Below are 15,143 nucleotides of genomic sequence, written 5' to 3' on the forward strand. Positions count from 1 at the left end.
TGATTTCACTCCCCCCAAATAAGAGTTATGCAGAGATTAAAAGGAAGTGTTAAATCCCTTTTTCTCAGTGGACACCATGACTCTGCAGAGGGAGAGTTTTTTAAAAAAATAAAAAATTAGGGACCAAATGCAAATATCCTTGGACTCTGAAGGGCTTCTGACATGGTGAAACCAAAGCACTTGTCCTCATGGCCCTGCTGTCTCCTGTCAGCGGTGGCCTAGGGAAGAAATGGTTGCAGGGGAGAGTGCCTCTTCCTAGCCTTGCTGTATAGTTTGGCTCCTGAATGCCCAGGGCACCCTGCAGTCGCACGCTTTCTTCCCTGGGTGTTTGGCTAATGGAGGGTGACAGCTCCTCATGCTGCTCCCAGGGAAGGATCCAGCTGAGAGGCTGGCTGTGGCACTCGGCCCTGTTCCCACAAGGAAGCCTGTTTCAGCTATTTACATCCCTCTCTTTGATCTGGCTTTTGACATGAAAAGACATGTCAGCCAGGTAAAGGGAAACAAACAAAATGCAGCAACAGCCCCACATCTCTGCTTGCACACGATCCGCTCCCTAGCACACACCTGCCTTGCAGCCACAGATCCTTATCAGCCCTCTGATTTCCTTGCTGTCATCTCTGCTTTCCCTTCACACTGGTGTATAACTTCTAGAGGCAACTTTTCTGCATCTTCTCCCCTGCTCAGTAAGATGCTGTGGCTCCTGTGCCTGCTCTCTCTGGCATTTCCCTTCTCTCTAGAGCATAAGCAGTGTGGGGAGTACCCTCACACATCCTCCTCATGTGGTGCCAGGGACAGGTGATACAGATCTCCATTTCCTCCCTAAACTGCTGCAGTGTTTCAGCAAGAGGCTGTGTGCAGCTCTCTCCACAAGTAGCAGCAATACAGCAGTAGGTGACATTGTCCCTTCCTGGAAACCAGATCTTTTTCAGATATTTTTTTTTTTCCTGCTAAGCAGCTTAGGACCTTTCAGGGTGAAAAGTACAATAAAAGTATGAGAATTTGCTGGGCTAGGGGCCTCAGACACAGCAGAACACAGTGTTACCCACCTGTGTTTTTTCTAGAGGTGTTCTGAACTTGCTGAGAAAGCAAACTTAACCAGTGAGAGCATTGTTGAGATGCATTGAGCTTTGTGGTGGGAATGACCACTAGTACCAGCTGCAGAATAGCGTGGGAAGGAGAAAAATCAAACAGAGATGAACTCCTTTCATCAGCACTTAATTTTTCTGTGGCATAGGCAGTCTTCTTGAGTTTGCAAAGCTAGGTGTTCCTGGGCAATCCCTGAGCCGTCTGCTCTGTTTATTTTATATAGCTTTCAGGCAGCAAACCAGGGCTGAAGTCCTCAAAATCCTTTAGTAAAGGAGATGTCTGCCCAGTCCAGGGCCCATAGATCCACATAAGCTGTGCTGTTGTGAGATGGAGCCCGGTTTACAAGAGTTCTTGGCTTTACCCAGGCAGTGATGGCTCTCTGCTTCGTCTGAACTCCTGCTGTGATGATTTCTTGGGAAACTTGGCAGCCAGTGCCCATCTAATCCTTTTTCTTCCCACAGCCAACAGGGAGATGGGCTGCCTTCCTGCTGTCATACCTGCTTCTTCCTGTGGTGAGAGGTGACTTTTGGTGGCTCATTGATGCTGGTGACAGGGCTGGCACTAAGCAGGGCCAAGTGAAATAACAATAGCCCTTCTCCACATGCTTGGTGTTTTGTTGAGGCTTCCACCTCATAATAGTTCTGTTTTGGGAACAGCCTGAACTGGGCATGACTTGACACTTGGGAGTGCAGTTGCAACTGGGACTCTTTCTCCTTCCCCAAGGAGGACAGCCCTTGGAGCTGGGTGCTGCTCAAGGACCCTGCAATGGACAGGCCCTGCCCTGCTAAGAAAACAAGCCAAGGGGGAGAAGAGAAACTGAGGCATGGAGAGGATGCTGACACTGTTTGCAACCCAACCAGTTGACTCTCAGATTAATGCTTTATCTTTTAGGTATCCTGCTATGTCCTGCAGGATTCAGGATCCTCTCAAGCAATGGGAAAGGAAGCAAAAGGAAAACAAAGGGGTTTTCCTGCTAGCTATTGTCACAGGAAGCCCTGCATTGGCTGAGGGAACCACCACCACTTGCGTGTAGAGGCACTGGGGCTTTGAGACTATATCAGAGTAAAGTAGAAGTTCAAGCAGAGGAAATTCCTGTTCCCATTCTCCCTTCTCCTTTACTAGTTCAATATAAGGCCACAATTAAAGATTAACAGCCTCCAAATAACATTGCAGAGCTAACGCCTACCAGCATCTCCTTGTGCCTGCGATTAGACCTTCGGAGCAGCAAGGTACAGGCAGAGTTGACATGCAATGAACACCTGAGAAGCAGAAATCCAGACTGGTACGTTCACTGGTGGTACCAGTAGCTTTTCTGAGAAGACACACTCAGCCCTCCCTGAAAAGTATTTTAATGCAGCAAAGCACCTGAGTGCTGAGGGGCAGCTCTTCAGGGACTCAGCATGGCCAGCCAATTCCAGCATGGTTTTGCAGGACCTTGTGCATTAAGGACTTGAACTCAGCCTGGGCAGGACAGCAGTAACGAACAGCCTTGTGTCATACAGAAAAGCCTGGCAGATCCATGTGTGGGTTATTAACTTTCTTTGGGGTACTGGGGGCAGGGTGGTAACTGGACTGTATTATCAGAGCCATCAGCCTCTGCATAAAAATCATGCCAATAAATAAATAAAAAGTCCTCTTCAAGGAGCCTTGCTTTTGTGCCTTCCTCTCCCCCCACCCACCCCCCCCTTTTTTTTTTTTTTTCAATACAGTAAAACACAGATTCTGAGATATGGGAGTTAGACAAGAGCAGGGTGGGAGCGAGGGAAACTCAACTCAGACTCACAGAATTGGGCTTCTACTCTGTGGTCTGTTTAATCAGCTTTGGTGTTATGCTGTAGTCTCAGGTGATCTCCCCAGCAGACTGCCTGCATAAGGGAAGTTCTAAAGTTTGTGCTGGGGTAATTGCTAAATGGAAACATCACCAGAGCAGGCTGTTAAGAGACATTTCTGGTTTTGTGTTAAAGAGCACCTCTGCTCAGATCAGCATCAAACCCCTACCAAAGCAGTGCAAGTAGGGTCGGTGTACCTTGGCTGGTGAGCAACAAACTGATTTAACTTGAGTCCTTTCCATTCACACCCAATCTTCCAGCCTAGCTTTTTGTGTAGAAGCTTCCCTCTGGGTTTGAAAAGCACCCGTGAAAAGCTGTGCTTGGGAGGAAGATGCTGTAAGCGACAGAGGAAACAGAGCTGTATTTACCACCTTTGCAGATGGGACTCGGCAAGTCATATCCCCATGAAAGTCATGTTTGAATTAATGTCTCTGGGATAGACTCACCTTCTTCAGGCTTAACCCCTGCTTCCTTCCTGTTCTTGCCTCTCTCGAATATTTTTAACCTACCGCTTCAGAGGCATCCTGCACGGAGTCTTTCCTAGCCTCCTCCTGCCCTTCCTGCCCCTGCCAGCACAGGGGATGGGAATACATCTTGCAACTGGCATCTTCCACTGACTCCACCTTCTGCACTGCCATCTTGCAGCTCAGTTTGGGACACAATTTCCCATGCTCATGCACAGCTTTGGCTTGTCAGAGATCAAGGATAACTCACTGCAGGTTTCTGACTCGGTCCAGGTCAGCACTGTGTGCAGACCCAGCATGGGGAACCCCAAATGCTGTTTTTACCGCGGCAGTTGAGTTCAGCCTCCCATGGGAGCTTCCCAGCCTCTCTAGTTCCTCTCCTTTCTGAGGATGTGCTCAACAAGAACTGGATGCCTGCTTCACCAGGTGCTTTCCCCATAGATTTGGTTTTTTATTGCTTTCTATGGGTGGGGAAAGTAAACCAAGCACAGCTGTGGGTAAGCATGTGGTTAAAAGAAGTATCCACCATATTTTTCTAAAGACATGAGATGCTTCTCTTTCTCTGAAAGTTTGTTCTGCATCCCCTGGATAGAGTACACTTTATGTCCCCCATCACTCACTCTGATACCTTTCTACCTGTGACATTCCCCTCCTGCTTCACCAAGTAGAAAACCCAAGCACAAAAAGTTGAGTCGTCCCAAAGTAAACCTGACCTACCTCTGAGAGTTACACTAGTGTGAGTCAGGACTTGCTGGACTGAAGTCAGCTCAGTTCTGCTGATGGAAAACAGGCATATCTCAGCCCCCAGCGCTGCCTAGTGCCAGGCAAGGAATAATTAAACCAAATTTGGCCCTAAGAATTGCTCCCCATCTCCCAGCTGAGCTAAGCTCCATCTTGGCATAGGACATTAGATCCTACCCGCTTCCGTAAGTGCTTTCTCCCCCTGGACCCTCTGCTACGTGCTTTGTGTTTCAGGACAGAGGCATTTTCTGCTAGATCCACTTGGATATAAACAGCACAAAGGAAGCAATAAGGAAACTCCTCCCTATCCCTTGCTCTAACCACTTCAGATGTGCTGCCAGCTTGCTGCAGGGTACAAATTATCACAAACTCGGGGAGCTCCCTTACCTGGAGAGGCTGTGGCTCTGGTGCATCAGCGACTGCCGGGGAGCAGATGCCCTTTTCAACGCAACAGCCATGCTGCAAATTACAACTGCTCCAGAGTGCCTGTCCATGCGGTGGCTTTCGGTCTCCTCTTCACAATTCAGGTAGGCTGGTTATCTATTAAATAGGGAGAGAGCACGCGCGCGCGAGAGAGAGAGGGTGAGCACGCAGAGGAAATCAGGCAGTTTCCTGTTTGTTTATCATGAACAAAAGCTTGTTTGGCTGGTCTGAATGTTGCTAGCGGGCTGGCCCAGCTGCTGCGGGTGGTGCAGAGCTGAGCTCTTCCACTGGCATGAAAGGAAGGAGAAGTAAGGCAAAGTCCCCCAGGAAGGAAAAAAAAAACCCAAACCCAAACCTCTCTGGAGGTTTGCAGCCAAAGAGTGGTGGGCAGGGAGATTTCACCTTGGCTTGTAGGGCTTTGATGTGTGAAGGTGGCAACCAACTGCTGCTCTTTGGTCTCAAGTGGGAGATGCGTTGTGGCAGCAGAGAGGGCAGCAGTCTCCTTCATACAGGGCCCTTTACTCACCCCAGCAGGTTTTAATGTTGCCCATTTCCAGCAGACCTTTGCCCAAAAATCAGTCCTTGTAGTTTAGTGTTTGGGCTGTCTTCAGAGAAATACAAGCGATGAGGCTGTGCTGCCGTTACTCTAATTGCTCTGAGGCCACAGAACTACAGGGCTTCGGATTAAAAAACTGCCAAGCTCTTACCAACACTGGGCGCTCCCATATAAATTCATCATCCTAATGGTGTGGACCCAAGGACTCCGTGCTGTTTTCTAATGTCAAGCTAAAGCCACTGGCACCTCTGAAGTCATGCCTAGACATTTCTGTTGTTCCTCTCCTAGTAATAAACTAGAGATGGCCTTTGGCAGGTGGGAAAGGGAAAGGAGGAATGTTTGAAGGGCTGCAAGGAGGCAGGCTGCAAAGCCAAGCCATCCTGGGACCAGGGCTGGAGAGGGAGACAGGCATTTGCACCTTTCAGTGTGCTACCTTAGGCTAGAGGAGTTGAAACCTGGAGATGCTCAGCAGAGCGAAATGGGCATCAGAGGTCTACCAGGACAGCCTGGCACAGGGACTAAACCCTTGTACCCGCCTGCCCGAGTTGTACTGCCCATCTTACAGCTCTCGTACCAGGTTGTGCTTTTCCTTCCTCACCCAGAGACTGTGCTATTGTGTTTGCCCTTGTCCATGTCCACTCCTTTCGTCCTCTGCCCAGGGCAGGGTGACCTCCCCACTCACCTGTCCCCACGGGAGGCTGAGGGACACCCTTTGGTCCCCACTATCCTCCCGGTGCAGAGAGCAGAATTGCTGCTGCCATCTGGTGGGAGAGCAGCCTGGCTGCGGCCTCAGTTTGCGTTCGTTGTGTCTCTAAAAAAGGGGACCACTTCGCAAGCCTCCTTCCTGGCTAACGTGGTCCATCGCCGTTAGCAGCAAAGCTACAGCCTCCACCACTCACCCGCAAAACACCCCCGGCCCCAAGACTTTGGTGCTAAAAGTGTAACAATTTGTTGGAAAATGGGAAGATCCAGGAGTACTTGGTGTGAGTCAGCTCTGGGGAGAGCGAGACGGATAGAAGGGCATTTAATTCTGACTAGTGAACACCCAGGCAGAAGTCTAGGGCAGAGTCTTTCTCCGAGTAAACTTTTGGGCCATTTTAACTGGTTGCTTTCTCCAGCCCAGTAGCACATCCAGCCTTGCTGGGGAAGCACTGGCTTTATGCAATCATGTTGTCTTTCCTCTAGAGAAACCCAATTTCAAACTGATCTGATGGGGGATTAAAAGTAGTCAAATATACTAAATTCAAAGTGTTTTGTGCAAATAGGTGGCAAAAATGAAGAAAATCTGACCACAGAAAGCATTCCCCTCCCCAAAGCAAAAGTTTTAGCGTGGTTGCAATCCCTACAAAGCGGCAGAAAGCCCACACAACAGAGAACTGCTGTAACTGTCCAATGCAGGAAATTCTTCGGTCAGTAAGACTTGTGCCATTCATTTTGGACAGCGGGAATCCAGGCAAGACATCCAGACCACGGGCTTTTCTGTTCACAGAAACAAACCTGAGGTTTCTCCACCTCCCTTTGAATGGCGTTATCCAGCTGCCTCCCACCCATGATCACGGCTTACCTCGGGCTCAAGTGTCTCTACCCAAAAGATGTGGCACATGGTGGTCACAGAGTACTCTGCCACAGCCAGTGGTTGCTCCTCCAGGCATAGTCACAAGCCAGCCCCTCTCTTCCTCTTTCTAAGGATGAGGTGAAGGGGGAAGATGTGCTGTTTCTGGAGCATCTCCAGCACCTTCGTACGCATGAGCGCTGCGAAGAGCAGGCGGCCCTTGCAACAGCTCTGCCCTGCAGCCAGGAGCCAGCCCACCTTAGCCAGCAGAGCCACAGATGACAGTCGCAGGACACCACAGGTGACGGCCGCAGGTGGAGTGGTTTACACAGGCTCTCTGGGAGGGCACACCAGGACCCGCATCACAAAACTCCCCTCTCTGCCCTCGGTATGAAACTACATGCCTTGACCCTCTCTCTCTTGTTTCTCCACGCCAGGTTGTGCTCCACTTTCACGAGCAAGTTTTTGTTACTGGATTATTAAGAGCAACAAGGTTAGAAACGCCAAACAGAGAGGGTGGGGACACCTTGTTTGTTCGAGCAGCGAGGGCGGCCTGCCTGCGTGTTACCCAAGCCCGAAGCTCTTTCTATTGCCCTGACAAGTAGAGCACTGAGAGCAAATGCTCACACCCTGCTAACACCTCCCAAACGCTGCCAGGGGAGGGCCAGTGTCCTGGGCAGTTCCGCCTTCGACTCTCTTTAGTCCAGCCTTGGCCAGGAATGCCAGGCAGGCCAGTCCTTGACTACACGATCTCAACGTTTTGTTTTATTTTTACATCGAGGAGCCAGCCAGCACCTGAGAAGTTTGGCAGAGGATGCCAGGCAGCGCGCGCTCACTGCTGCGCAGCTCTCGGAGCTCCATCCAGTGAGCAGATGGCTGGTTCCTCACCCAGTATCCCTGTGCCACCCGTTCACAACCACGTCCTGACTTTAGAGTCACTGCTCCCATCTGGAGCGAGACAGCTCGATGGGCCGCACAGGCTACAAGGCTGAAGAGCAGCTGTAAACACAATATAAACGGGGGGTTTCAGCTAGCACACATCAAGACAGGTACAGGTTCAAGAGCAGCTTTGAAGTCTGATGAGTTCATGGCAGCTTTAGGCATTAAGTGTGGCAGAGCGAGGGTAAAGGAGCAGTTAACAGCCAGGGAACATTTGTAAAAAGAATTACACCCAAAAGCAAAGGACAAGGTGATTAATCAGACCCAGGAGCCACCACTAGAGCCTCAGATGCCAGAGAGGCTAACGGCAAAAGCAGCAGGAAACACTCCACTGAAAACACAGAACTGGAGAGAGAAGTAATGCAGAGCCACAGAAGCTGAGAAGGGATTTCAGACACACTGTTTTGAGCCCAACACCTGGTGCACGAAACTAACAGAGAGAAACGCAGGAAACACGAAGGGGGCTTTAAAAAGAGCCTTGGGAGAAAAGTGGAAGCTTCCTTACAAGTGTCTGAAGCGGTAAACCAGAAGAATAAAGAACAAGAGCACCGGAGGGGGAAAGAGGTCTGGAAGTTATTTGGGAGTTATGGACCTGACTGCTCAGCTGCTTAGAATATTTTGCAAGCTCAGGCACCTCATCACTGCGAGAACGTACCCTGCCCAGCAGAAAAAGCAGGCAAGTCCTTCCATTTCGCCAGAGGCGAGGGCAACAACCCAAAGTGGCTGCATGATGACGAAAGCCCACCATTCACAGAAGCTTTCCCCGAGGGCTCAACGTCCTCAGGGTAGCAATAACACCCACCTAAGACTGCCTTGCTCAGGGATAACAGACATTGTACAAACACCCCGTTTGCAGGATGGGGGTGATGGTGTACCAGGCTAGTACTGTGCCTTCTGACAGCTGCTGACAGGTTTGGAGTTTGCTGTAGGCTGTACCCGGTACAATACACACCCGATTTCTTTCCAGCAGCACGGTATTGCATCAAGAGCACCCTAGATAATGCATGTACATGCAGTAAACGACAGCCTGAACTGTGCATGGAAAGCAATTAAAAGTATTCACAACCACCTCAGGATACTCTCAGCCTTACCTCACTGCAGGAATTCAGCCTAAGAATCACATTTCAAGCTTTTTTTAAGTTGTCAGGAGCCAGCCCTATTTGCCTGCGCTAAGTGACTTTTATCCAAATAACCTAGCACAAGTATGAGGTGTCGTACTCCACTCGCCCAACCTTCATTCTTCTGAGATATTAAAAAAAAAAAAAAAAAAACAAAAACCAAAAAACCAAAACCCACACTACTACGCTTGGGACCATGACATTTATTGAAGGCTGGTTATACAATCTTACCCATCACATCCTCCTCACAATTCAGTTTCCCTAAATAAAAAGAGCATTGATGTAACAGAGAATTCTGCCCACCTCCGACTGCCTGAGCCACAGAGCACCGAGTCATCCCCTCTGTCCCAGGTGCCATCTGGAATAGGCCAACTGCCACTTTTACTGACCTTTGTGAAAGAAGGGCAAGCAGCAGCAGACAGATCAGTGTGTGGCAGCAGGGGGAGAAGTGGAGATGTCCCGTTTCCAGCATGTACATGAGAAGTATTTCCTGCAGAGGAAGTATCTTCTCCTCCATGCCTGAAATCCATCTACTACATGAAGTGAATCTCTGCTATTCTCACCCCCAGCCACAATCCACTCGATCTGTGCCTCCAGCTATCAGTGCTATGGTTCACACAGGCACAGCAGAGCCACTGTCCTAGCAGCTGCGATGTCCTCTTTCTCTCAGCTGACACCTGAAGAGAGACTGGCTTGACTGAAGAGCGAGCCCTGAACATCCCTGTTCCATAGTCCAGGACCTGCAAGTCTGTAACGACCCTGGCTCAGCCAGCCTGAAGGCACTGAAGCATCGCTGTGAAACCGGATTGATACAGCACTCTTGTGGTCAGGGAGTCACCTGGGCTACCTGTTTGTCCCAGGAGTGAACAGATGAAAACTCTGCTCCTGTTGCTCAAACTGCCTGGAAAGGGGCAATTCTCAAACCTAGCTTAATGGTCAGTGGAGCCACTCCTCTGACCGTACATGGGAGGAATGCAGGTTTGTTGTCAAGAGCGTTCGGTTTTATTTGATTAAGAATTCAAAATGGGTTGAATTTTAATTTCCTCTGCTTTTACCAATGAGGAAATCACAAAGATTCTTTTGGAAAGGGCTGATCTGGTAGGTAGAGGTGACCAGGCTAGCTATGGTCGCAGAGCCAGGCTCACTGCGGCAGCTGGAGGAGCACAGACTGTCCAGAGGGCAGATAGGTGATGTTGCGGGACCGTGAGAGCTGGTATGCGATGTCTTCGGCTGCCTCCAGCTTGCGCAGCTCAATCAAGCCATCGCCTGCAGTAGCCAGTGAGTTGGCAATCAGCTCGGCTGCTTTTGAGTCTCCCTCAGCAGAGATGACAGCTGCTTTCTTCTGCTGCTCAGCCTGCAAGTACACAGATGAGAAAGGGAATAAGCAACAGAACACAAGAGCAAAAGAGAAGGAAGATGCTATTGTCACATTTAAAATAAAAAGTCCCACTTCACCACCCTACTGTTCTTTTCCCCAGTAGGAGAGCTAAGACAGAAGGTGATTTTATTTTAAAGCTGTATTCTGTTAGACTGTTTTTCTGCCTACTGTGGAAAGAAAGGTTGAAAAATCATCTTGAAATTGCCTTATCAGCCTTAACCTCATGAAACATTAACCCATGTAGGGGCACTCCTGGTGGAAAACTATCTATTTGAGAACTTCAGTTGAGTTAAAACTGGGTCAGATAAACACTTCTACTGTTTAATCATCCTGGCTGGTTACATGCATCTTACTGCATCCACTGGATTAATTTTGGGTGCAGTTGCAGGTTCTTGCAATCTTAACAGGCGCGTGTTCTCAGCTGTACTGGGGTACTTTAGCAGGAAATTGTTTCTGTGGATGCTCGCCGAGATCCTGGGTTGATCTGAGATTATGTGGTCTTGCATGCAGTCAGTAACACTCGCAGGACACAGGCCCCCGTGCCCACGTTATCAAACACCATGGAAAGCTTCGGCCACCCTCGCAAAATTCACAAACAGCAGGATCACCTGGGTTGCAAATCTCAACCCTGAACCCCATTTCTAACTGCCACTTCCTCCCGAGTGCTGTTTCTTCCCTCCTCCTTCACGCAGACATTCCTCTTAAGCAATCCAGTAAGACTGTGACATGGTATTAAAAGAAAAAAAGATGCACAAAACCAACCTTAGGCTTTATCTATCCAACAAGCATATGCCAGAGCTGAGAACCATGTCAGCATCATGACCCTAAGTGACTTCGTCATTCGACCTGCCCGATCTCCCAGACAGGCAAGCGAGATGTGCACTGCAAGCTAGAGCTGGAGGGAGATGCCAGAAACCCATTTCCAAGTTTCCCAGAAGGACGAGGTACCTTTTCCACAATGAATCTGGCTCTCTCTGCTTCTTGCTGGGCCACTTGCTTCATTTCCACCGCCTCCGTGAACTCCTTGCCAAAGGTCAGATGGGTCTGCAGGGCAGAAATCAAGCAAAGTCCACAATGCTGACAGTTTACAGCAGCACTGCTGCGACCCACGCAGCTCCCCAGGGCAGGCAGCCCGCCTGAACTGGAACTGGAGTGGAAGTGGAAAGCCAGTACCCCTAAAAGAACAGAAACTGGGACAAGCGGGCCTCCCCATCCAGTTTCGAAGTCCCAGTGGAGACACCGCAAGTGCAGCTCCAGTCCAGCAGACCAGTAACACCAGTACCTTCAGAGACACACCACGCTCGAGCCGCCACTGCTTGCTCGAGCACTCAGCAGAGGGAGCCCGCTCGCCCAGTGCTCCCCTCCCAGGCAAGGAAGCCCGCTGTCTGCCAAGCCACCCTACCCCTTTCATGCTCCATTATGCACTGGTGTGCTGAGCCCGGGCTGTTTGGACAGCTGCAGGCTCCTGGGATGGGACAGGGGAAAGGCGAATTTCCTTCAGTAGTGTGCTCAGTGGAAAGCACCAGAAACAAGGAGTTAAAACTTCACATTTTGCAGAAACAAAGTCACCTTCCTCCAAAGGCTCCCAATATGTTCAAAGCCAAATGAAAGAGCTCATTTCCCTTTCCTCTAAGCAGGCTTTCGAGGGAAGTTTCAGAAGAGAGAGGGAGAGGTGCACGTATAAGCCAGATTACAACAGATTTAATTTACAAAGCTTATAGGGAGATAGGAGGGGAGAGCTCCCTCCTTGAATAGTCTTAGAAGACACAGGAGAAAACATCACACTTTGTAGAAAAAAGGCTGCTATAAAATGTGGGTATTTTCACTACCTCCTCATGCCTGGCACTTTCTCCCTGTGTCTCAGGGTGCTTGTGGAATGGCAGGCTTCCCTAAAGCAACGTGCAGCCTGATCCACCACCCACAGAAGCATTTGCTCTTTATTTTAACCATAAAAGCCCTGCAACAGTGGAGTCTGTCCACACACCAGTGCAGCGGAGCCTTCAAGGGCTTGCTCAAGGTCACCGAAGGCCAGCAACAAAACCAGAGGTACTGACTCGAGCTGCAGTCACTACGTCACATGCAACTGCAGACAGACAAACATAGTCCACGTGTCCAAACTTCCAGCCCACCCTTCTCTGGCCTTCTCTCACCGAGTTTCTTCTCTACTGCTGTTATTTGGACACACTCCAAAGAGAAAAACCAAAAAGGGAACTCTTACCAAGGACACATCATCCAGAATGAGCCCGAAGGTTGCTGCTCTCTCCGTGAGGTCTTCGCTCACTTGCCTTGAGACCAGCTCTCTCTGAGTAATCAGTTCTCCAGCATCAAAGCGAGCCTGAAATCGGGATGGACAACAGTGAGAAGACAGCTCCAAGAAGTGATAGGTGTCTGTCTTTGCACCCATGGATGCCAGAGTTAATCCAGTTCTCCCAAAGCTAGCAAATACCAAGTTGCCCAGGCACGTGAAGTAAGGGAAAGACCGAATGACTGTGAATTTAAATGTAAGCTGGAGGGGAGGTTGTCCAGTTGAGCACATAACATAAAAGCTGGACTAAAGCTGGTTAGTGATTATTTGGCAGTCCCCAGGGGATGCTTCCAAAAACAGAGATCTTCAGTAAGCTGAAATCTAAGAATACACGAGATGCAAAAATCCCAGTCTCCTGACTGCAACCCCCAGCCTGAAGTGCAGAGCTAACAGCTGAGAGCAGATAATGAAGAAACCTCTCTCCATCCAGAGATCATCCAAGGTGAATCAAGTCAGGCCAAGCAGTCAGAATGACTGAGACACAAACAATCAGCGCAGCTACAATCAGCTTTTCTGGATGGCCTGTGAGAGCCTGGGGGTGAAAAGAGAAGCCTTAATCTGAAGCATGACAAATTCCATACTCCAGCAGGTCCCTCACTGCTAAAAAGAAGGAAGATGACAGGCAGAGCCCAGCAGCTCTCGCGCTGTCCTTACCACAACAGACTTGAGGATTTCGGTTGTGATTGAGGGTAGGACACGCTCATCGTAGTCTTCTCCAATACTGGTGAAAATCCGCGGTAACTGGGCAGTCACTGGTCTAAACAGGATACGCAACGTGATGTTCACGTTCTGTAGATCTGTAGGAAGAGAGTCATGAGTTTAGTGGCAAACCACAGGGACAGGAGACATCCTGAAGCTGTCCTCTCCAGGGCAACTAAAGGAGAAACAGTAAACATTCAGACTTCTTTTTGCCAGCAGAGAAGAGTTATTTTTACTACTCCTTTCACCGTGGGATCCAAACCTTCCTGACAGATAAGATTTAAGCTTCAGTTTGTTTGTGATGTAGGGAACTACCTGCCCTACTGTAAAGACAAAGACTTTATGTTTAAAGGGACAACTTGTAGGACTGAAGGCAGGGTCCCTCAATCTATTCTGTAATTAAAAAGGCAGATGCAACTGTTCCTGACTGTGCCAGACTGGACTTGGGACATGTGTGATCTCCACATCCAGAAGACAAAAAAAAAAAAAAAAAAAAAACAAAAAACCCAACAAACCACCAGAACTTCTGGTTCTCTTAGGGCTGCCGTGTCCAAACACTCACCTTTGCTGCCAGTGATGACAGGAATGTTACGGGGGCGAGAGCGGCAGTCAAAAATGATGGGTTTCTGTACCCAGGGGATGAGGAAGTGGGTACCTTCTCCTACCACTGTGTCCTGGACCCCACGGAATCGGTCAAAGATGACAGCTCTGTGGCCTGCATCAACTAGAGGAAAAAACAGCACGTCAAGCACGGTCTTGCTATTGCCACCCGTCGTACCTGAACACCACCGAAACCTCCTCCATGGAACGGTCCACTGGGGACAGTCAAAGCCTTTTGCTACAGGAGACCGGTGAAATTAAGTCATTTGGAGCAACAAGGCAGAGGAGATGCAGCCATGACTCCCGGCCCCTTGGTCTGCTCACAAGGAACAGCAGCAGCTACTCAACAGCTTCCTGGAGAAAGGGCCGTGTAAATTCTCTTGCTTGTGCAATGCAGGAGGTATAAAACAGCCCAGCAAGGCTTCATGGCTATTTTCCCCCCAATGCCATTAGCAACAAAAGCACAGAGCAGCCAAGATACGGACAAAAAGCACACACAAAAAAGATACAAAGAGGACTGGAAGCGCTCAGCTTCTCCCACTCACCATTGTAAAGCGCAGAATTGACAACTCCACCTGCCACAGCCAACCCCAGGCCGAGCTTCCCAAGGCTTTCAAACACCTTCGCAGCCATTTCACACGTCCAGTTCCAGCCCCTTTAAAAAATCCCTCCTGCAAAACCCCACCAGCAGGTTAAAACCCTATGAAGACAGAAGGCCAGGGGCTCCTGCGTGCGGGTGCCCAGGAAGCCGAGCATGAACCCCCCTCCAAAAAACCCGACCTGCAGCAGCGGCATTCCCCCCCCCCCATTCCTGCCCCTCGCCGCTGCCTCAACCCCGTGGGCCACCCCCACCTCCCGCCTCTCCTACAGGGGTTCGGCGCCTGAGGGCCCGCAGACACCCCACCTGTGCGGGCAGCACCCCCGCAGGCCCCGGCCGTCGGCCCCGACCCCCCCACAGCCCGGATCACACCTCGCCCCAGCCCCTCGGCCATATCCCGGCTCCAGGCCCCGAACCCGCCCCAAGCCGCCTCCCGCAGCCAGGCCTCCCTCTCCCCGCTCCCTCCACGGCCTATCGCTCCCCGAACGGGCGCCCCGTGAGCCAAGGTTCCGCTCCCGCCCCCGCAGACCCCAGCCCCGGCACCCACCGCGCCCTCCGGCCCCGCTCCCCTCCTGCAGCGCCCCTGACCTCCACATGAATCCGCGGCCTCCCGCCCCAGCGCGCCTGCGCACCGCCTCCAAGACGCCCGTTTCTCATTGGCCCCGCGCCGCCCCGCGGCATTCTGGGATATATAGTTCTAGCTGTCCTTTCCCGCGGCCCGGCGGCTCGCACCTCCCGGCGAGCACCGCGGCGCCCGGCTGGCTGAGTAAGACTGCTTTTCATTGGCTGCGGCTTCCCCGCTGCGCGCGGGGCCTCTTGGGAGCGGTAGTCCTGGCGGCGCGAAGCCACGTGGGG

The 15,143-nt window shown here is 50.7% G+C and overlaps 1 protein-coding gene across 2 annotated transcripts; it reads right to left on the reverse strand.

Moving 5' to 3' along the window:
• Positions 1-8,402: 8,402 nt before the first annotated feature.
• On the reverse strand, positions 8,403-14,927 carry PHB1 (prohibitin 1). 2 transcript variants are annotated; one of them, XM_082494756.1, is made up of 7 exons: positions 14,836-14,872; positions 14,236-14,361; positions 13,653-13,814; positions 13,046-13,188; positions 12,305-12,421; positions 11,035-11,130; positions 8,403-10,062 (listed from the first exon to the last, which is right to left on the reverse strand). In XM_082494756.1, the coding sequence occupies exons 2-7, from the start codon at positions 14,321-14,323 to the stop codon at positions 9,850-9,852; spliced, it is 819 nt and encodes a 272-aa protein (XP_082350882.1). In that variant the 5' UTR covers positions 14,324-14,361; positions 14,836-14,872; the 3' UTR covers positions 8,403-9,849. The 2 variants fall into 2 exon arrangements, with proteins under 2 accessions (XP_082350882.1, XP_082350881.1); XM_082494755.1 differs by lacking the exon at positions 14,836-14,872 and adding an exon at positions 14,877-14,927 and having other exon boundaries at positions 8,690-10,062.
• Positions 14,928-15,143: the final 216 nt, after the last annotated feature.

Source organism: Vanellus vanellus, assembly GCF_965231255.1.
Source record: "Vanellus vanellus genome assembly, chromosome: 24".
Classification (NCBI taxonomy): domain Eukaryota; kingdom Metazoa; phylum Chordata; class Aves; order Charadriiformes; family Charadriidae; genus Vanellus; species Vanellus vanellus.

What these genes read in the sequence shown, in the direction of transcription:
- PHB1 (XM_082494756.1), bottom strand. Translation starts at nt 14,323, where the DNA reads ATGGCTGCGAAGGTGTTTGAAAGCCTTGGGAAGCTCGGCCTGGGGTTG. An exon ending in CAATTCTGCGCTTTACAATG is followed by an intron (nt 13,815 to 14,235) that starts GTGAGTGGGAGA and finishes TTTTTCCTCTAG; the next exon opens with TTGATGCAGGCCACAGAGCT. An exon ending in TGTCATCACTGGCAGCAAAG is followed by an intron (nt 13,189 to 13,652) that starts GTGAGTGTTTGG and finishes CTCTTCCTACAG; the next exon opens with ATCTACAGAACGTGAACATC.